Raw genomic sequence first — 22,434 nt, 5'->3', positions numbered from 1 at the left:
TCCGGAAAATCATCTTCGAAGGCTAAATTCACGGTTCTCCTCATTGCGGTCGCCCCTTAGAGAGGCGGAAGGAAAACTTTGAGCCTCATCGCCTTTCTGACCTTCATTGCCTAGCAGAAGACCGTGAAGCATACAAAAGGCATAATCACGCTATTGCGTAGGATGAGGCCCCAAGACGACCTTCAAGGACGGACTGATAATTCAAAGTCAGTCAAGTCAATCAGACTGACGAGTATACAGTTTGATAGTAGATACTGACCGTGTATTTTTTTTTTATTTTATTTTATTTTTTTTTATTCGGCACGATGCAAATTCAACTATTCGAGCTTGTGACTAAGTCGTTTTGATACAAACCATTTCTTCATTCATTCTTAAGAATTAGAAGAATGGGACTTTCCGAACTTTGCCCCAGGCTAACCTTTGCTCAGTGCTAACAGATTTGAGCTCTAAAATGTGCTTACACTGCGAGAAGCATTATTTTTGATATATTGACACTTTGCTTAACTTTTGAATATTTTGCATGAAATTGATGGAACTTAGGACTCAGTTAGAGGTTGAGCTTAGAGCTCATTGTTTTTTTATGGATATGGATAACTTTGCTTAGCTTTTGACTATTTTGAATAAAGTGATAGAACGTAGGACTCAGTTAGAGGTTGAGCTTAGAGCTATAAGTATTGTTTTTTATGGATATGGATACTTTGCTTAGCTTTTGAATATTTTGCATGAAAGCGATGGAACTTAGGACTCAATTACAGGTTGAGCTTAAAGCTTATGAAAATAGAAAATAGTTATAAAATACTTTTATTGTGAAAATGTAATAAAACTTACAAGGCTTGGTGAATTAGTAAATTAAAAAAATACGAAAAAGGAGAAACGGCTGTTGATTTACTTTCATATTCAACTTTCCAATCATTTGCAATTGCATGGGTTGCATTTGCACGGCTTGCTACAGACACAGGCGTCAGTTACTTTACCTGAAAAAATTAAATCTTTAAATAAATTAATAATTAAACAATTTTTTCTAATCCCTAATAATATAACTAGTTTTAACATTTTAACACGTCAGAAACTACAAACTTGTTATTTATATATAAAAAAAACAACAGCATATTTTCAATCATTTTTATATAAATTGCTTGTTGCAAAAAGAAAGCATATCCAAAAACTTTTCAGGGGGAATGAAAGACAGATTTTGCATAGATAATGAAAATGAATGGAAATTATTTTTGATTGCCAAAGATCGTCCTTGTCGGCCAACCATATAGGTTCAAACGAAAAGTGGGTCGTCCCCGAATGGGTTGGGAGGAGGTTGTAAGGAAAGACTTAAGGGAAATGTGAACTTTTTGGGACGGTTTAAAGAGGGAGGCTTTGAATAGATTGGGATGAACAAGGAGAGTGCAGACCTATGTTGGCCTCAGGCGGCTTTGTGCTGCAGTTGGTTTTTGTTAGTGCTTGAAGTAGCAGTTACTGTCTAAGAGTACTAGTGACTTGGGTATTTATTTTTGAATTCAGATTATTCAGCCACAACCTTTTTTTTTATTTCTCTATCTGCCCGTAAAATTTGATATCTTGATATATAAGCAATTTATATTGGAAAGGCACTAGACGAAGCTGCAGACACTGGTTCAGGTGTGATTTTGAGCAGCTTTTTAATGCTCTGAGAGTATAAATAGTTTTTTAACATTTAAGTACCAGAAGTGTAACCTAGCTGATCAGTTGACTAACGAAACCCCTTTCACTTCCTCTAAGGATTTCTACAGCAAAATTCATATTTTGCTAATTTTAGGTATATTTTGGTTTTTGACAAAGAAATGCTCAAAGTTTTAAATTGGCTCTTTAACAAATTTTATTAAAATTTTAATGTGGATTTTGATGTAGATGTAACTTCTAACGTATTAAAATTTAAAATTTAATGTTCTTAAAAAATTTACTGTAGTCGTTGTTATTTCAGTGGCTTTTTTACAGGACAAATTCACCGAAAATTTTTAAAGCTGCGCCAAGAGAAGTAAAAAGTTCTCTTAAAATAAAATTTTGTAGCACTCCCCCTCCTAGACTGAATGTCTGGATGTGGCTCAAATGACAGTTTGTTTCGTCAAAACTGTGATGAAATAAGTAAAGTTAAAGAGGGTGACGAAGCAGAGGACCATTCATTCTCCTGCTTCAGAAAATTTGAAGAATCTTCAGAAAGGTCGTGTTGGTCTGATTTTAAATTAAGCTTGTTCAGCACAGGACCTTTTGGTTCTGATGGTCGAGAAAGTCCTCTGCTAAGAAAGCCTTATTTAAATTTAGAGGAATGTGACGTAGTTCTCTGCTTTGTTATTTTATTTCACTTAAAAGACGGTTGCTTGTCTAGATTCTACATTAGAACTTAGTCAGTCGTTAGAATTTGGGTGAGTGGCTGACCTTTTCCATTTGAGTTTATTGTTTTCAATTCTTTTATTTTATCTGTTATTTTCTTCCGAGTTGGTAGCTTTTTAATTCTTCCAATTTTGGTTCTTGTTTCATTTTGATCTCCATGTTGTTTTTTTTAGACTATATTGCTGAAGAAAACAGTTGTTTTCTCGAAACATTTTTATTGAATCCAGTATTTTCGTTGGCCTTACAAAACTCCATTCTCGCTTTCTTCTCTATTTTTTTTGTGATGGCAGGCCAATGTGGTTTGCAAAATTATCTTAAATTATATTTTGTTAGATAATCAACATACCTTGAGCAGTGGAGCAGCAGCCTGTATCGGAGCTGCTTTTGCAGGTAGCAGCGGAGCAGCAGGTTGTATCCGAGCTGCATTTACAGGGATTGCATTTGCACGTGGCGTCTAAAATGGAAACGAAAAATTACTGACTGAAAAAAAAATCATTTGCAAAAATGTAAAGGGAAATAAATCTGTTTCAAATGGTAATTAATTAAATACTCTTAAATAGAAACGAAAATCTTGGATAACTGCGAAGTTTAATAACTTCAAATTTTGGACTATTGTAAACAATTAAATGAAGGAAAGAAGAAAGAAACCCGAAATCTCGTTTGTATTTGGGTGGACTTTATTTTTATATAGCATATAAGAAGTAAAAAAACTACTGACTTAAGATTAGCTTTTCATTGTCAAATATATGGAAGGAAACACGCTTTTTTCAGGTAGAAGTCAATTGAATTTTTATAAATAAAACAGAATTTGGGTCACAAGCTTTGATAGAAAAATATACGCAGGATATTTTATCCTATGCATATTGCAGTCAGGGGCGTCGTCGGGGGGGAGGAGGAGGGCAGTTTCCCCTCAATAATGTGGAGAAAAAACATTATATATCCCATGCCCCTTGACTATCCAGATATGGACCCCTCTTGCACCCCCCCCCCCCATAAAAATGCTCGTGATTTAAAAGTTAAAAACAAACTTTTAACTGCGTCATTGCAGTTGAAAACAAAGAAAAACAAATTATCTGCTAATAAAGACTTCCTCTGACACGTAAAGAGACATAAATTTGTTTGAAATAGAAATTAATTCATTACTAATAAATTAAAATAGAATCTTGGATATATCAGCTTTGGATTATTGCAACGCACGAGTTAAAAAAATAAGATGAAATTGTATCATGAGCATCTAAAATTTTGGCATTTAAAAATCAAAGGAAAAATTTTGTACTGAATGCAGACTTTTATCCTCAAACATGTAAAAGAAAAGAATACATAATAGACTGCTAGAGTTGCATGTCGCATTATACGAATACGAGATAATTAATCCGAAGTACATATTTTTGTGTCATGATAGATCTATCGAATGCATTGAAATGCTTCAACACATCTTAGTAAGCGCATTTATGAAAGTATGGGCTATAACCGGTTCCATTGTAACTGAACCACCGTGTAACAGAACCACCGTGCAACTGAATCCCCGTATAACCAAACCCCCATGCATCTGAACCCCCGTGTGACTGACCTCGTGCTACTAAACCCTCATGCAACTGAACCCCCTTTAACTGAACCCTCATGCAACTCAACCCTCCTGCAACTCAACCCCCGTGCAACTCAACCCCCGTGCAACTCAACCCCCGTGCAACTCAACCCCCGTGCAACTCAACCCCATTTAACTAAACCCCCGTGTAACTGAACCCCCATGTAACTGAACCCCCGTGCAACTGCACCCCCTTTAACTGAACCCCCGTGCAACTCAATCCTCGTGCAACTCAACCCCATTTAACTAAAATCTCGTGTAACTGAACCCCCATGTAACTGTAACTGTGTGTAACCATGTAACCGTGTGTTAACAGAACACAACTGATGAGCAAAAAGTGATGAAAGAGAGGGGTAATACCGAACTCTCAGCTACCACTATTGGGAGACATCTGACAGTTTATAAGTGACCTTGGAATTCCTGTGTTGTTTTAAAGTCACTTTTCTGTGAATAGGCAGCGTGGCGGTAGATTGCACCTGGCGACGATAAATCACATCAGTCCAGTTTTTGTCAGGAAAAAATTACTCAGTGATAATTTATTGCTCCCGCTAGCATTATGCGCTTCTAGGTCCGGGCCTTTGGACCTAGTGGTAAATCCAGGCCTGTAGGTTTTTGTAGAAAAAATTTTGTATGAACTTTGGAGGGGGGGCTCATCCGATTGGAAATCAAAATTTCCAGTGCACTTTTTCAGAGTTAAAAGTGATCGGAGGGCTTCCACCCCACCCTATTGTTATCCCAAATACATCCGATCTAAATTTTGGGACGGCCATTTTATTTAAAACAGTTTAAAGGTTAAATAACCATACCAAAATAACTATGGTTCATAACCAAATTGGATTTCACCCAACGTAAGTCCGATGGCTGAGTTGCACGAGGGTTCAGTTACACGAGGGTTCAGTTGCACGGTGGTTCAGTTACTTGGCGGTTCAGTTGCACGGTGGTTCAGTTACACGAGGGTTCAGTTGCACGGCGGTTAATTTGCGCGGTGGTTCAGTTGCACGGTGGTTCAGTTGCACGGTGGTTCAGTTGCACGGTGGTTCAGTTGCACGGTGGTTCAGTTGTACGGGGGTTCAGTTACACGGGGGTTGAGTCACATGGCGGTACAGTTAAATGGGGTTGAGTTGCTCGGTGGTTCAATTACACGAGGGTTCAGTTGCAAGGGGGCTCGGTTATACGGGGGTTCAGTTGCACGGTGGTTCAGTTACAGGAGTTCAGTTGCTTGGGGTTCAGTTACACGCACACCGCTGTAACCAAAATAGAAGGAAAGGTGATATCAATAACCTCACATATAATACATACATATATATATATATATATATATATATATATATATATATATATATATATATATATATATATATATATCAAACGAAACTCAGAGAGGAGAGAAAGTAACAAAATGAAAAATAAAATCAAAAAAGGGTGAAAAAACGAGGATTTTGTCAGCCAGCGAAACATGAAGATGACAAAACATAAGCAAATATTTCGACAAGGACCTCCGCCAAGTCGTCCTCAGTGCTAAAAACACAAACACAAAAAAAAAAAAAAAAACAAAAACAAAAAAAAAAAAACACACCCCAAAAAATCTAACCTTTCGAAGTTTACTATACAAAGACAGAACAGACACTGAATAAAAAACCAGACAGGAATCAATGAAAATGAATTTACCAAGATGATTGTGCAAGGATCTTTCGTCTTGCAATAATTTTAGCTGGTCTACAATTTCGGTTTTCATTAGATATGCAAAAAGGTTCTTTTGAGTTTTTTCGGATGAAAATATTGATTGAGTCCTTTAAAATTAAACTATCATAAATTGGGCTTAATGAAATATCTCCAATATCTATATTTATTGCTAAATTTTGGTTCATATATTTTTTTTTTATCTCAATTACCTCTTTAAAAGTTTGTGGTACGCCATTAACAGTTGATATTAAGGTTGCCTCGTCAAACAGAACTAGATGGGTCGGATTTACGAAAATATGCGAAGCCAATGCCGAATCAAAGTTGTCATTGTTATTTTTTAATCTCAGGGACTTATCTATCGAAATTTTGTGCTCATGCAAACGTTCACCTAGTCCTTGATGGGTCCTACCAATGTATAATTTTCCACAAGAACACGGGATTCTGTAGACACCACTACCCAGTACAGGGTCTGTTTTATCCTTTCCTGAGATGAAAAAGTGTTCAACTTTCTGTTCGGTTTTGAAAGAAACAGAGAGATTATGTTTATTTAAAATTTTTCCAAGTTTATCGCCAAGTTTCGGGATGTATGGTAAAACGATGAAAGTTTTTTTTCTCAATTGCCGGTGTAACTGAATCAAGGGGACAATCTACTTATTTTTTTTCTTTTATCTTTTTTTAATCGTATATCTATTATATTTTCAATGAGTTTGATTGGGTAACCATTGCAAAAAAGAATATCCTTGACATAATTTAATTCAGAATTTATATGATTACGGGAAATTTTTTTAAAACTCTGTCGACTAAAGAGATTATTACCCCTCTTTTCACAGAAGGAGGGTGATGGGAAGACAAATGTAGATATCGATCATTATGAGTCGGCTTTCTATACATAGAAAATTCAAGACTAGGATTAGTTTTTATAATCAAAACATCTAAGTTCCTCTCTGAGTTATATATATATATATATATATATATATATATATATATATATATATATATATATATATATATATATATATATATAATTATCTTTGTGAGGGGGGTATATGCATAAAGCCTATTGCAAGTTCAAAGATGAACGATGCACAAAGTCAAGACATCTGTTAAAGTTAGTGAGCAACCCCTTGGTTTCTGCATTGAATTATAGACTAATACTGCTTACCTTTGCATTTTGGTCCATCCATTTTTCTGTGTAGATTGCTTGCGTTCTTTCTTATTCCAAAACGGTCAGTTATTCTGATTGTTCAAGCAGCTGAGCTTTACCTTTTTATGCAATTTCGGTAGATGAATGCCGTCGTTCTAGAATTGTTGGGAAACATTGGTGCCGTAGCGAATGCTGTTAAAGCTTCTTCGTCATCATGGATGAAGTCCAATAATTTGTTTTCCGAACCGATAAATTACGGAATATGCAGTACGTAATAGGCTATAAAAAAAAAACGGTTTCTATCCTCACAATGGTAATCAAAAAGTATTATTGGGCAAGCTGGGATATAACGCATAATTTCCTTAGTTGGAGAAGGGAGTACCGGTTGTGCAAAATTAAAAGACCTTAGCTATAAAATTATGATTTTGAAAGATGAGACTTGAGAAGGGAAAACGATTAGTTTGCAACTGCACTGCACGGTGCTAGGCGTATTCCCCCAGAAAATTTAACCTCGTGGCAAATCCCCCCTGAGAAAATCCACCCTTGTGCAATATTGAAGTTTAGAAGGAATTTAGGGATATATTTTTATTAAAAGTTTATTTTTAAAAATTTACGTTTTTAATCGGATTTATTATTTTTTCATGTTTTTTTTTTGGGTTGAGCTGTCAAAGCAGGGTAAGATAATGATGAAAGAAAATAAGTTGAAAATATGAAATCAGTGGCAACTTTAGAAGAGGTGCCTTTTATGTAAATGTGCATCCTTAATATACTGGGACTAACAAGCAAGTGATTACTTCCTGTAGACTTTGTCTGGTACCGACAAGAGGCGTCACTTGCCAAAATGGGCGTCATTTCGGCAAAATGTCAAGGGGAGAGGGGCAATGGATTTTACTGACTGGTTGGTCAGGTTTACTGACTAATTTGAGTAATATTGCTATTAAAATAACTTTAAAAAAATTTAATAAACTCGCATTCGTGACATGGGCGTAGGGAGGGGGCAGCTGCCCCCCCGAGACCTTCAAATTTACATTAGATATGGCTGAAAAGCATTTGGTTGGAAAAGCAGTTGATAAAAGGCCCTCCATCACACTATTAACTGCCCCCCCCCCCCTAGACAATATGCTGCCTACGCCCATGATTCGTGATCTTTCTTCTGGGGAAAAAAAACAGCAAAATTCTACATTTTTGTGGATAGAAGGTTGAAACATCCACAGTAGGGTTCTTTAATATATAGAATCTGATTGTGTGATTTTCATTATGATCACTTGTCTCTTCAGGGTGTTTTCTCTATTTTTCGAGAATCGGGAATATTTTCTCAGACTCGTGGCATTTGATGTGAAACATTAAACTTGATGAACTTTATATTTGGGATCAGCATAAAAAACCAACTCTTTTGGTGTATTAACTGTTATCAAAATTCCTTTTATTAGAGTTACAATTGTTATCAACATTCGATTTTATAGAGCTTGGTTACTATTTGCCCGTATTGCCCTTTACTTACAGTTCTTTACCACTGCCTGTTTGATTCTACACCATATATTCTACATGTATTTTGGAATATAGGTGAAATTTCCACAGTCCCATTTTTTCTTGGTCCTTTTTATTTCTCTTAGTTGCCTTATGGCTGCTCAGTTTTACATGTGCGGAAGTGAATTCTCCGGAGGAAAACGCTGGCCCCCCCTACTACGCATATACTGTGTTTCATACTCAGATGGATAGTAAAGAATAACTTGACAATATCTAAAACGTTATCAATATATAGAGCAAGGCTGAAAATGCTGCGTGGCACATCTAACTTAAAAATTAGAAATATTTGTACAATATTTCTTTTTTATTATTTTAAACTGCATTTGATATTGGAGGAGCTGTATGAAGGGGATGGGAGTTCAAAAAGTGTTAAATCAGTTTTGAACTTAACATCTAACAAGTTTTATATATTAAGGTGATTTTTGGATATATTATGCACAAATTGTCATTCTTTTTGTTAAAATGTTACCCCCTCCCTACCGTCTGGGAGTAACGGACAATTTATTAGGGTACTGAGCTCTCCAGGTCCTTTTTTAGGGACATTGATGGGAAGGCTGTCCTCATGTATTTCTGTAAAAAAAAATCATTTTTCTTGGAAAAACTGGAGCTTCGTATACTCATCCTCTGTTTTCTTGCCCTTCATATTTAGTTCCTTTTTTACAACGACTTTATGCAAAATTTCTAGTTTTAGCCTAATTTCTTCTCAATTTATGAAATTTAATAGATTAATTCTTCTCTTTTGATGGAAATTTGATTGCTTAATTTAATTCTGAAAAGAGAAGAAACAGAGTTTTACTTAAATCCTGAAATGGCCAAAACACAAAGTGATGTATCTGTTGTCCCTTGTCAGCTGAACTGGAGCTGGCAACCCTGTCTGAAAAAATTGAGACGTAGTAGGTGCTGCGAGTTATCGGCTCTAAACTTCTGGGAGCTACCACCATCTTTACTTAGGTTGAGTGTAATGCCGTTGGCCTTATCTTATTAGATACATCTTTGGGAAATTATTGTCTATTGTATGAGGTATTGCTCGTATATCTGTTAATAATTCTGTTTCCAAAAAAATTGTATCACGCAAATACGCAAGGGGAGGAGATCTTCCATGGTCCGAAAAAATCTCGAGATTTTTTCTATGAGCTCTTTTTCCCCTTAAATTGCTTATTTTCAATGCTTTTCGCACTCCCCCCCCCACAAAAAAGTCCTCCTTATATGCCTGAACTGCATATTATCGTGTAAATGGCGCTGTCAATCCTGTTATAAAAAAGGGGAAATAGAAATTACATTTTCAATAAATAAATGTCATTTTGTAAACAAGGCCTCCTTAAATGACGCCTTGGCGATCTATTTTTTCTTTTTTTTTCTCAATATCAAAATTTGCGTCATCTGTAATTAAATTTTAACTACTAGTTGATATATATCTTTTATGCTTTTTTAGGGACCTTTTGCTTCACGAAGGTGTCAATAGTCGTGTAGCTCGGCCCTTGGTTCGTTGTTATTGGGGACTTGAAACTGGTTGCGACAAGAAGACTACAGACTTACTAGAAATTGTCGCAGATATACGGGAACCTCTTGTAAGTAACCTCCTTTTTTCTGTTAATTTATGATTTTATCAAAATGTCAACTTTGGCGCTTTCTGAGCCCTAAAGAGAAGGAAAAAAAAAATTAGGTGTTATTATGAATTAAAGTCAACGACATATTTTCAACGGTTGTAGCACAGACTAGGTTTCGCCAGATACCTCACCCCTAGGAAAACACAAGGGCCGAAGCGTTCCTCAATTTCATTGGCTATCTAACAAAACTCGCCCACCCTCTTAATGTCGTGTAATGTCATTGAATTGTATAACGCTTCACCCGTGCAATGTCATTGGATATCGTCAACCCATAGGAAGCCAAATCATTCGATCGGATGGCTTTTGAGGTTTTCAAAAATATTGAAGTAAGAAATATGCTTAAGCATAAACAATTTGTGGCTTTAGTCTTGTTTCAAAATTTAAGAAACAACAAAAGGTGTTATTTTACCAGTACACACTTCGGCTATTTTCTGTTGAAGATTGAAATTTCGTAGCAACAGCTGTTTTTTTTTTTACCGTCCATAAATGTTCAGTCTTCATTTATTTTCCAAAATCAAAGGAATCTTTTTTTGAGATTTAGTATTCAGAAAAAAAATACGTGTATTATTAATTCTGATAATTTGCCATATTACAGTTAGAGGGACTTCTCCTAAAACCCTTACCGCTTCGCGAGAATGTTTGAGTGACAATGCTTATAATGCTGTCTACAAAGAACCTATACATAAAAAATTATTTTAAATGCATTACCGGGCATCGACTCGCTCGCATGATTACAACTCACGAAACGTACAACTACAATTCATTCGTTGCTTATAAAGGGAGCAGAGATGTGTTGGGGTTCCACCCTTTTTCTTTTCCTTTCAGATAAAAGACCTGTTTTCGTTTTCATAATTACATTTGCTTATAGTATAATTTCAAAAGACAGGTTAAATTCTCGTTGTTAAGTTAGAGGTGTCGCAATAAGTAAGCTTTGAACCAATTTCTATTCTTGGTACTTCCTGGTTTTGGAGTCATTGAAAGATAAATCTAAAAGGTAGAATTGGGTTTGAATGGGGATGTAGCTGATTGGCTGGGCCAAGCGAAGGTCCACCCATATGAACAGTTGTGTGAAAAATATTATTTTGTTTTAGTCTGCGTTAGACCCCGTTCGGGGAGATATGTTTATGTGGGATTATTGTGACCCTTTTGGAAGAATACAAGTAAGGTATTTTCTACAAACTGTGTACTAGTTTCCGTAACCCAGGCAGGGTAGGAATAGAGCTACGAGGTACCGTCATTATTATATTGACAGGGAGGTTTGTTACCTCCAAGGAGAGAGTTAAGAGATTTTCTAGCCGTAACCCAAGGCGGGTACATTCGGCTTTAGAAATTGGCCATTTGACCACTCGATCGCGTTATCATACCCGGGGACAGGGTATACTGTAAATCGGGTAGTACCAAACTCGATATTTGCAGAACCGTTGGAATAAGAGCGGGAATCCCACTAACATTTGGGCTGACAAGGGGTTCTCCCCTTTGAGTAAGTGGCATAGCAACCTTTTTGCGCCATTTTTGCATCAATAAGTGGTGACCCCCGCATAAACACCAATAAGCGGTGGCAGCAAGAAATGGAGCTATCAACAGCACTGATAGTAAATAGAATTCCTTGTTTTCGAAGAGACAAGTAATTTAGCCTTCAAGAGTAGCCTATTGTGGTTACATATATAGAAAATCGCAAAGAGAAATTTTTTTACCTGAGCTGTGCCTAGTCGAATAATAATAAGTAATAAAATTTAAGAATCAGTAGATCACGCGAATAATTAACTTGTAAGACAAGACCCACGTAGAATCGGCAAATTAAAAGGAAACAATTTTTCACGAAAGGATAAAAAGAGACATGGATAAAATAATTTTCATTTAGATTGAAGAGATAATTTCAGGTAACGGAATTTTGAAATTATTTCGAACAGAGATGAGATTAACTCAAGACCAAGAGGGGCAAGTAAAGCCCATAGAAAAAGTAGGAAAATTGAAAAACAGGTTAATATGGAGGCCCTTGAGAGAGAGCACTCAGAATATAAAAAAAAAATGTAGGCTGAAAAAGATAGACAAGAAAGAGAGAAAGAGAGTATAGCTAGAGAGCAGAGAGAAGAGAATATTAGGATAGATAGAGAACAAAAGGAAGAGGCTGATAGAATAGCCAGAGAACGAAAGGAAGAGGCTGATAGAATAGCCAGAGAACGAGAAAAGGAGAATTATAAAATAGCTAGAGAGCAGAGAGAAGAGAATATTAGGATAGATAGAGAACGAAAGGAAGAGGCTGATAGAATAGCCAGAGAACGAAAAGAGATAGAAAGAGAGAGAGATAGAAAAGAAAGAGAGAAAGATAGAATAGAAAGAGAGAATAGCTAGAAAGCAACTAGAGTATATGAAAAAATTACAGGATGAGATAGATCAAATCAAAAAAGATAGTCAAGCCAATGAAATACTTCATCAGGCCGGTATGGACAAAATTGAAAAAGATAGACAAGCCAATGAAATATATCATCAGGCTCGTATGGAAAAAATTGAAGCCCGTAAGGGAATGTCAATGAATTTATTAAATTTCATGGAGAAAGAGAGGATAGCCAGAGAACGAAAAGAGATAGAAAGAGAGAGAGAGATAGAAAAGAAAGAGAGAAAGATATAACAGAAAGAGAGAAAGAGAGAATAGCTAGAAAGCACCTAGAGTATATGAAAAAATTACAGGATGAGAGAGAGCAAATTGAGAAAGATAGTCAAGCCAATGAAATACTTCGTCAGGCCCGTATGGACAAAATTGAAAAAGATAGTCAAGCCAATGAAATACTTCATCAGGCCCGTATGGACAAAACCGAAAAAAATAGACAAGCCAATGAAATATAATCATCAGGCTCGTATGGAAAAAATTGAAGCCCGTAAGGGAATGTCAATGAATTTATTAAATTTCATGGAGAAAGAGAAGATAGCCAGAGAACGAAAAGAGATAGAAAGAGAGAGAGATAGAAAAGAAAGAGAGAAAGATAGCAGATTTGCTAAATAATATGGCAGGTTCAGGCCTATATCCTGCTGTTACGATTCCGACACGGGTTACTGAGAGTACGCATTCACTTATCGACAACATATTCAGCTCCTTGCTCCTACAGTCGGTGGCAGTCCTCGTCAGCGACACATCAGACCACTTTCCCATTTATGCAACACTCAGCCTTTCAGAACCAGCTAAGATAAGGTCCCAAATCAACCCTATTTTGGCAATTATATGTTTAACAGAGGAAAACTGGAAGAAATTAAAACAGAATCTAGAGCAGTTAAACTGGGACAATGTAATGGAGATTCAACATGAAAGCGAAGTATTTGGGTCATTTCACTCGACGTTCTTGAATGTATACAGAAGATGTTTCATGAAAAACCTGAGAAGTAATAAACGACAAAAAGATCAGCCAATTAGCCCCTGGATGACAGATGATATTCTGCCCTGTGTGAATAAGATAAACCACCTTTGGGGAGAGTATAGACGCTTTCCCAGCTTAGCGCGGCTAGAGGAGTATGAGCAATACAGCAAAGTCCTTCGGACTGTGTTACGAAGAGCAAAGCGTGGCTACCTGCAGCAAAAGCTGACGGAAAGCGGGAAGGATGGTCGAAAAGTTTGGCAAATTATCAACTCGGTTCTACGGCTAACCACTAAGTCTCCCACATTACCAGCGAAATTGGTCGTGAATGATGAAGAAATTACAGAACCTACACAGGTTGCCGCATCGCTGAGTACATTTTTCGCAAATATCGGCGATACCACAGCAAATTCCGTCGGGATACCATCTAAATCATACAAAGAATACCTTGGCCCGAAGTTCATTAAATCAATGGCAGTGAATCCTGTAACACCAGGTGAGCTCAAATTACTCGTAATAAATTTGAAGGGCTCTTCTGCTTTAGGTTTCGACCTGGTCCACACAAAGGCACTGAAAGCAGTAATGACGACCATTTCTGAGCCGCTAACTTACCTTGTAAATCTTTCATTAGATAAAGGGATTTTTCCTGAAATGTTAAAAAAGGCAAAGATAATACCTCTTCACAAAGGTGGAAGTCATACAGACACAGAAAATTATAGACCAATCTCAATCTTATCAGTTTTCTCGAAAGTCTGAAACGCCAATGAAAAACCAGTTTTACCAATATTTAGATGCCAAAGGCTTTTTTAACAGCCGCCAATTCGGGTTTAGGGTTGGCCATTCAACCGAAGGCACCCTTACTTCACTAAGTTTATTCGTAAACAGAATCCTAGATTCGGGTGCTTTACCTGCAGCATTGCTTCTAGATATTAAGAAAGCGTTTGATAGCATGCACCACGAAATATTACTAGGAAAGCTGGATCATATTGGAGTTCGTGGCCAAGTCCTAGATTGGTTTAAGTCTTACCTGGAAAATCGTCGAATTTACACAGGAAATGACCATACAAATGATGTCGTAGTTAACTGCGGGGTGCCACAGGGCTCTAAATTGGGACCGGTAAATTTTCTTGTTCACGTAAATGATCTTCAGCAAGTACTGACTCCTGCAAGTCGTAGCCCTTATTGCTGCAAACTATGTCACCCACAAGCGACGCCGGGGTCTATAGTAGAAGCCGAGGACGAACGAAAGATATTTGCGGATGACTTACTTTTGGCAAGCTAAGATTGGAGCAGCAGTTCTCCCAAAACAAAGCTACAAGAAATTCTTGTAAAAATGTATGTATGGATGGACGCAACTCATCTAGTCATCGAGATTGACAAATCGAGTGTTTTATTTTTTTCACGTATAGATTTGCTGGCTCCTGATATGCTAGGTACTGAAACCTCTTGTGGACTTATCAAGAGACCAGAAAAAGGACATGTTCGTTACCTAGGGTTTTTAATTAACAAAAACCTCTCGTTCAGGTGCCACATAGCAAGTGTCGAGACGAAGCTTTCAATGAAGCTTGGAATTTTGAGAAAACTTAGTCACCATTTCCCTAAAAAAATACTGATCCTGATTAACAATGTAGTTATCAAGCCCCACATTCAATATTTTTCTACGGTTTGGCAATCTAATTTCAAGACACATTTACAGAGACTAAACTCAGTTCACAATAAAGCACTTCAAATTTTAGGCCCAGTACCGAACAGACTATCAATGGCATCACTTTACAGACTATCGTGCACCGTTTTTTGTTTTAAATATTTTTCAGGAACACTCCCATCACCATTTAGAGGCTTATTCACACTAGCATCACAAATCCATAGTTTAAATACACGATCTTCATCAGCCATTAATATACCCCCGACACCGACAGCTAGGTCGGAATTTTCTCCTAGAATTGCGTGTTCTAGAGAGTGGAATGCCCTTCCGCAAGAGCTGAAGTCATATATGTCTCTCGGCTCCTTTAAAAAGAATGTGAAAAAATATCTAAAAGATTAAATATTTATTTACTAGATTTATTTTATTATTATTATGTTTAGAATTTTTCGCTATTATTATTAATTATCATATTTTAGTTTGATACTTCAAGGGGTGTGAGTGGAGGAGAAGTTGTGTTAAATTTATTGTTATTTGATGGCGGTTCTGGCTGGAAATTGGAGAGGACAGGAGGCCACGCTGTATTTAGATTGTGCAATTATTACGGGCCCAAACGTGCATCAATGCACAAGGAACTAAGTTAAGTGTATTTTTATATATATTTTTTTGAATTAAAACCCATATTGAACTGAACTGAACTGATAGAATAGAAATAGAGAATAGCTAGAAAGCACCTAGAGTATATGAAAAAATTACAGAATGAGAGAGAGCAAATTGAAAAAGATAGTCAAGCCAATGAAATACTTCATCAGGCCCGTATGGACAAAATTGAAAAAGATAGTCAAGACAATGAAATACTTCATCAGGCCCGTATGGACGAAATTGAAAAAGATAAACAAGCCAATGAAATATATCATCAGGCTCGTATGGAAAAAATTGAAGCCCGTAAGGGAATGTCAATGAATGAGAGATTATCAGACATTTATTACACATTAAATGCTAAAACGGAAAATCATGCTACTTCGTTGACCAGGCGGAGAGGTGGATCGGCCCATAAAACGAATTGGGAGGCTGTGCACCCTATCGGAAAAAAGAAATGCTTGATAGTCAAAATGATGATACTCTGGTAAAAATTGATTTCTCGGAGCCTTTTTCTAAAAATTACCATAATAAAGAGGAGAAAGTAATCTATAAAAGAACGAATTGGGCTATAGCACATAATCAAGGAAATATTCCAGATGGTGAAATCACATAAAATAGAAGGGAAATTAAACGGAAAGTTTACCAAAATAGTGATTGACTCAGGAAGTCAACAGAGTTTTTTGTTAATTTACATAACTAAAAAGACGTAAATATACAATAAATACAATATTACAACAGTGTGTTATTATGGAGATAAGCACCAATGCCCGTCTGCTTGGGTAAGAATAGAAATTGCAAGGAACGACGGTACAATCCAGAGAAAAACGATAAAGTTAGGCTAGGTACCTACGCTAGCAGTGGATGTTTTGGTAGGAGGAGACTTTGGAGATATCGGAAATTCAAATTTCCAGAAAATGGAAAACTTGAGAACACTTTTAACGAGTGTGAGACGCCGATAAATGGTTGCTAAAATGAAGCGCTGAGTGCACCAGAGAAAAATGAGACGAATTTTATTGTACGCGCTTTTCATTGGAAAGTTCGAGAAATTTTAGTAGAATATAAAATTCCAAATGTCGGAATTCAGTTCCCATTTGATGACAAAATATTTGTTTCTGCGGTAAAAATAAAGAGAAGTAAAAGAGAGAAAAGAGATATTAAACGGAGCTACAATGAAGTTATGCAGTCAAAGATGGTGGACACTGGAGTCCAAATCAAATTTAACGATGATTTATTATTTTGCGCGAATGACAAAATTGAGAACAGTACAGATGAAAAGAGGAGTGTAAAAAAGAGACAAAATTTGGAGATTCAGTCTGCAGTGGGGAAAAATAATAAAATGTTGGATGGGCTGTGCCTTGAAAACATAAATAATAGGGAGAAAAATAAAATGTTGGATGGGCTGTGCCTTGATAACATAAATAATAAGGGGGGAAAAGAGGTCAAAGACCCATGGGTAAAAAATAAGATGGTTACAAAATAAACATGAATGACCTACAACGGGTTGGGGGAAAGTTGGGAGATATTGAATGTCGAGTCAGATTGGAAAGATTTGGGAAGGAATCTGATATTGGTCTGATCAACTCAAAAGAGGGTTTGTTCCTTTATGAGGGGGAGGAATCCCTGGGGGAAGATCCCCTGTGGGAATCGCGAAAGATAGCCCTTTTCCTCAATGCACAACTGGCAGACAAGTTGTGATCCCTTTACAGAGATTTTGCCTCTCTGATCTGGAGTCCTTGGGGAATACTCTCTTCCAGTCACTTCATACTTCACCCAAACCTTTGTCCAGTAACCCTATTCATAGTTGTTATTCTTCATGGGAACCGACAATTATTTCCGGCAAATTGTATTCAGTGGGAGATGTATCCAAGTTTCATCTTCAATTAGCATCAACGCATATTCTTCATTTAATTATCTCAGGAGAGGTAACCCAGAAAAAAGGCGATTCATTGTTCGCTCAAAATGTTACTTCATTTCCTGTACTCTTACCCTTTTCAAGGGCCTTTGCATTTCCGGCCGTATATTATTTGAAATTATTTCAAGGGGCAGTTTACTTTGTTATTGAGATGTAGGATTGTTTCTACAGATGAAAATTAAGAGGCTAGTGCAGCCGATTTTTCATGATGGCTGGCATCATCACATGTGCCAGAAACTGATTCTCTGCTCCTCTCAAATGTAAATTCGTGAGAGCGAGAAAATTTTTCGTTTTTATTGTGCTACGCACAATCATTGTCTACGAATCTTGGGGACTTCAACTTTCAAAACCTAATGCGGAGGCTATACGATTTAGACCATGGTGGTCCTACAGTAGAGACGTGTCGATGACGACCGATCCAGAGCCAAGCGGTGGAAGTAGTAGCACAGACACTGGTAGAAGAGAGAAGGGAAATGGATTTTGTAAAGTTGAAGTTAAGTGTTTATGTTTGTAAAGGTGGACCAAGGTAGTTCGTGGGCGGTCTTTTATCTTACGGGAGGAGGTGTTGGGGTTCCACCCCTGTTTCTTTTCCTTTCAGATAAATGACCTGTTTTCGTCTTCTTAATTACGTTTGCTTATACTATAATTTCAAAAGACAGGTTAAATTCTCGTTGTTAAGTTAGAGGTGTCGCAATAAGTAAGCTTTGAACCAAGTTCTATTTTTGGTACTTCCTGGTTTGGGAGTCATTGAAAGAAAAAGCTAAGAGGTAGAATTGGGTTTGAATGGGGATGTAGCTGATTAGCTGGGACAAGCGAAGGTCCACCCCTATGAACAGTTGTCTGCAAAATATTATTTTGTTTTAGTGTGCGCTTAAACCCCGTTCGGGGAGATATATTTATGTGGGATTATTCTGACCCTTTTGGAAGAATACAAGTAAGGTATTTTCTACAAACTGTGTACTAGTTTCCGTAACCCAGGCAGGGTAGGAATAGAGCTACGAGGTACCGTCATTATTATATTGACATGGATGTTTGTTACCTCCAAGAAGAGAGTTAAGAGATTTTCTAGCCGTAACCCAAGGCGGGTACATTTGGCTTTAGAAAGTGGCCATTTGACCCCTCGACCGCGTTATCATACCCGGGGACAGGGTATACTGTAAATCGGGTAGTACCAAACCCGATATTTGCAGAATCGTTGGGGTAAGAGCAGGAATCCCACTAACATTTGGGGCAACAAGGGGTTCTCCCTTTCAAGTGGCATAGCAACCTTTTTGCGCCATTTTTGCATCAATAAGTGGCAAAACCCGTACATACACCCCAATAAGATGTATTACTTATTAGCTGAAACCCTAATTCAGGTTGCAACAGCTACCACTTTGTCCGTGTAAATGTTCAGTCTTCTATTTAATTTTCATGGCTAAACTATGACGCAAATAAAAGGAATATATGACGCAAACTATGACGCAAAAGTAAAGGATAAAACTATGACACAAAGTAAAGGATTTATAAATCTGTCAGAACTATAGTCTCTAATAAATATAGTCGACTAAGGATTATAATATTGACTCGCAAAGCATGATTTCAACTCACAAAATCGCATAACTATAATTCGTCTGTTGTTCGTAAAAGCGGTAGAGAAATATTATTTATTAGATGAAGTCCGAATTCATTTTGCAACAGCTAATTCTTTGCCCGTGTATAAAAGTCCGGTATTTCATTACGCTGTGATGCGTTTCAAAAGCTAGGAGTTTTGTAGAAAAATTCTATTTTTGTCCAAAGTTTTAAAAATAATCGAGCTCTGATGTTGCTTGTTGCTTAAATGAAATTTTCTTAAAAATAAATGTCAAGTTAATAAGAAATGAACAGTAGTTGTTCATTTCTAATAATAGAAAGTGGCGTGTTGCGTGTTGTGTTATTTTGTGTGTTGCGTACTCTCTTGGAAGAGCCCCTGGTCTAGCAATGGGAAGGGCTCTGCAGAAGGCTTTTACATTGTTATTATTTACCATATAATTTATTGTAGTTTATGTCTAGTGATAGTCAAGAATTTTTTTCTAGGAAGGTGAGGAAAGAAGAGACCCAGAAACCTTATCCAAATGTCTAGAGATTATTGGCGAAATCCTTCGATTTCCCCAGATTAAATCTCTTTCTCCCGGAATTCAAAGTTTTTTCGATATGTTTATCCTACAGTGTGTTTCACATAGCGATCCGGAAGTGAGACACGCTGCTATTCAAGACATGGGGATATATTGCACTCTTTCTGAGCAATTGGCACAGGATCACTCTTCCATGATGATTGAGGTTAGTGTTTCTGACTATTATTATTTCAACTGTTATAGGCTACGCTTCATTGAGAGGATAGAGTTTTGTTGTTAAACCGAATCAGTTTACTCGTATATTCAATTTAGGTATACGAATATTATTTAATTGATATCGATAATATGGCTAGTGGAGTGTATGATTGAAAAATTATTTGTCGTTGCTCTTTGTGTTGATAATGCGTTGTATTGATGTGTTGGTTGTTGATGATGCGGTTAGTGGCGTGTATATACTTTAGAAATTATGTGTCGTTGCTCTTTGTGTTGATAATGCGTTGTATTGTTGTGTTGGTTGTTGATGATGCGGTTAGTGGCGTGTATATACTTTAGAAATTATGTGTCGTTGCTCTTTGTGTTGATAATGCGTTGTATTGATGTGTTGGTTGTTGATGATGCGGTTAGTGACGTGTATATTATTTAGAAATTATTTGTCGTTGCTCTTTGTGTTGATAATGCGTTGTTTTGATGTGTTGGTTGTTGATGATGCGGTTAGTGGCGTGTATATACTTTAGAAATTATATGTAGTTGATATTTGTGTTGATAATTCGTTGTATTGATGTGTTGGTTGTTGATGATGCGGTTAGTGACGTGTATATACTTTAGAAATTATGTGTCGTTGCTCTTTGTTTTGATAATGCGTTGTATTGATGTGTTGGTTGTTGATGATGCGGTTAGTGGCGTGTATATACTTTAGAAATTATGTGTCGTTGCTCTTTGTGTTGATAATGCGTTGTATTGATGTGTTGGTTGTTGATGATGCGGTTAGTGGCGTGTATATACTTTATAAATTATGTGTCGTTGCTCTTTGTGTTGATAATTCGTTGTATTGATGTGTTGGTTGTTGATGATGCGGTTAGTGGCGTGTATATACTTTAGAAATTATGTGTCGTTGCTCTTTGTGTTGATAATGCGTTGTATTGATGTGTTGGTTGTTGATGATGCGGTTAGTGGCGTGTATATACTTAGAAATTAGGTGTCGTTGCTCTTTGTGTTGATAATGCGTTGTATTGATGTGTTGGTTGTTGATGATGCGGTTAGTGGCGTGTATATACTTTAGAAATTATATGTCGTTGCTCTTTGTGTTGATAATGCGTTGTATTGATGTGTTGGTTGTTGATGATGAGGTTAGTGGCGTGTATATACTTAGAAATTAGGTGTCGTTGCTCTTTGTGTTGATAATACGTTGTGTTGTGTTAATGTTTTGTTTGTTGATGATACGGTTAGTGGAGTGTATATACTTTAGAAGTTATGTGTTGTTATTCTTTTGTTGGAAACGGCGAACCCAAAAGCGTTAAAACGAAAAGATCAGATAGGGATTATGCCTAAGGTATCTCTTATTAATTCTCTTTGGTTTAGGTTAATATATTACAAACAATATATAATAATTAATAAATCGTTACAGATATTTGGTAGAGAGGCAAGTTCGTAATGCAAAGATAAAAACAAAAAAAAAATTAGTAAATGAAGTAAACAAATAAGCGGATCTCTATTGAAAATAAAAGGCGTGGCAAACAAAAAGAAATAAGGATAGAAATCACTTACCACATCACGGCAGACACCCAATCGACAAAAAGAAAAAAAGCATCAAAATCAACCCAAATAACAACAGGAAAAAAAGAGCGGCATCAAGACCCGAAAAAGATCAATAAAAAAACAACAACTAATAACCAATTATTTTATAGATTTTAGTTTATTTTCTAACCCTCCCCTTGCTATTTAGGTCAACACTCATTGTTTTTTGTCTCTTTAAATCTTTGTGTCAAGAACTTAATCATGGTTAGCTTCCGACTGCGTTTTTATAAATTTTAGCCGTTTTTTCTGCTACAGCAGTATTTCTCAAACTTATTTAGGCACTGTGCCCCTTTATATCCGCAAAACATTTTAGGTACCCCTTTTCAGTTACCGGTACTAAGTAAACTATAGCTAAAATGTAAATAAAATTGTCAGTCCTAGAGTTAAAGGGTTGTTTTATTTTTCTATTGGTTGGTCACGGACCCTCTAAACAATTGTGCGTGTCCCCAAGGGATGCGCGTACCACAGTTTGAGAACCACTGTGCTACAGGAATTTCTTTTGAAAAGTTCGTTAATCTTGCTACCCCATACCAAAATCGATTTATCCGTAAATGTCCGAGACTCTTGCCAGGTATTTTTTAGAGGTAATGACAGATTCTGATTGATAAGAGGGTCGATTTATTTTAGAATCGGTATCGCAACTTGAATGATTTGCGTGAAGGGTTGCCCACTTTAAAATAAAGTGTACACCAGGTGATGCTCGCCACGCCTTGCGGAAGTGTGCCATGGATAGTGCGAAATGTGCCGTATGTGGTGCGAAGAGATGGGCCTTGGTGGAATGTGCCGAGTTTGGTGGAATAAGTTGCACTCGAATATACGCTCAGAGTGGAATTTAGAAATGGCTGAGAATGGTTCGGGTTCGCTGTATCAGTTTTAACACTAAAAGTATTAAGTAGCTTATATAATGCTTTGTCTTGATGTGCTCGACAAGTTTGCACAACTGATTCCTGTTTTGCACAAATTCCTGTTGAGCATAAATTCCTGTTGAGCACAAATTGATATACTGATGCACTTCATATACGCTGATAGAAGGACACTAAGGGAATAAAGCCATACCAGGGGAATCTTTTTCAGGTTCTATCTTTAAAAAAAGGACTAAA

At 36.8% G+C, this 22,434-nt stretch overlaps 2 protein-coding genes across 3 annotated transcripts in view; one reads left to right on the top strand and one right to left on the bottom strand.

Moving 5' to 3' along the window:
• Nucleotides 1-22,434, top strand: part of Cap-G (Chromosome associated protein G) — a 149,896-nt gene that overhangs the window by 84,054 nt on the left and 43,408 nt on the right. For both annotated transcript variants that reach the window (XM_089087621.1, XM_089087622.1), the window contains exons 10-11: nt 9,730-9,865; nt 19,503-19,745. In XM_089087621.1, the coding sequence (XP_088943747.1) occupies nt 9,730-9,865; nt 19,503-19,745 (379 nt within the window). The remainder of the gene's footprint in view (nt 1-9,729; nt 9,866-19,502; nt 19,746-22,434) is intronic.
• LOC148953320 (uncharacterized) lies at nt 786-6,936 on the bottom strand. Its single transcript, XM_089087620.1, has 3 exons — nt 6,789-6,936; nt 2,705-2,812; nt 786-974 (listed from the first exon to the last, which is right to left on the bottom strand). Exons 1-3 carry the CDS (start codon nt 6,808-6,810, stop codon nt 910-912), a joined length of 195 nt encoding a protein of 64 aa, XP_088943746.1. The 5' UTR covers nt 6,811-6,936; the 3' UTR covers nt 786-909.

The sequence above is a fragment of the Artemia sp. Qi Xiang Cuo genome, chromosome 4, assembly GCF_049724085.1.
Source record: "Artemia sp. Qi Xiang Cuo chromosome 4, ASM4972408v1, whole genome shotgun sequence".
NCBI lineage: Eukaryota > Metazoa > Arthropoda > Branchiopoda > Anostraca > Artemiidae > Artemia > Artemia sp. Qi Xiang Cuo.
This window is presented reverse-complemented; position numbering and strand designations above follow the sequence as displayed.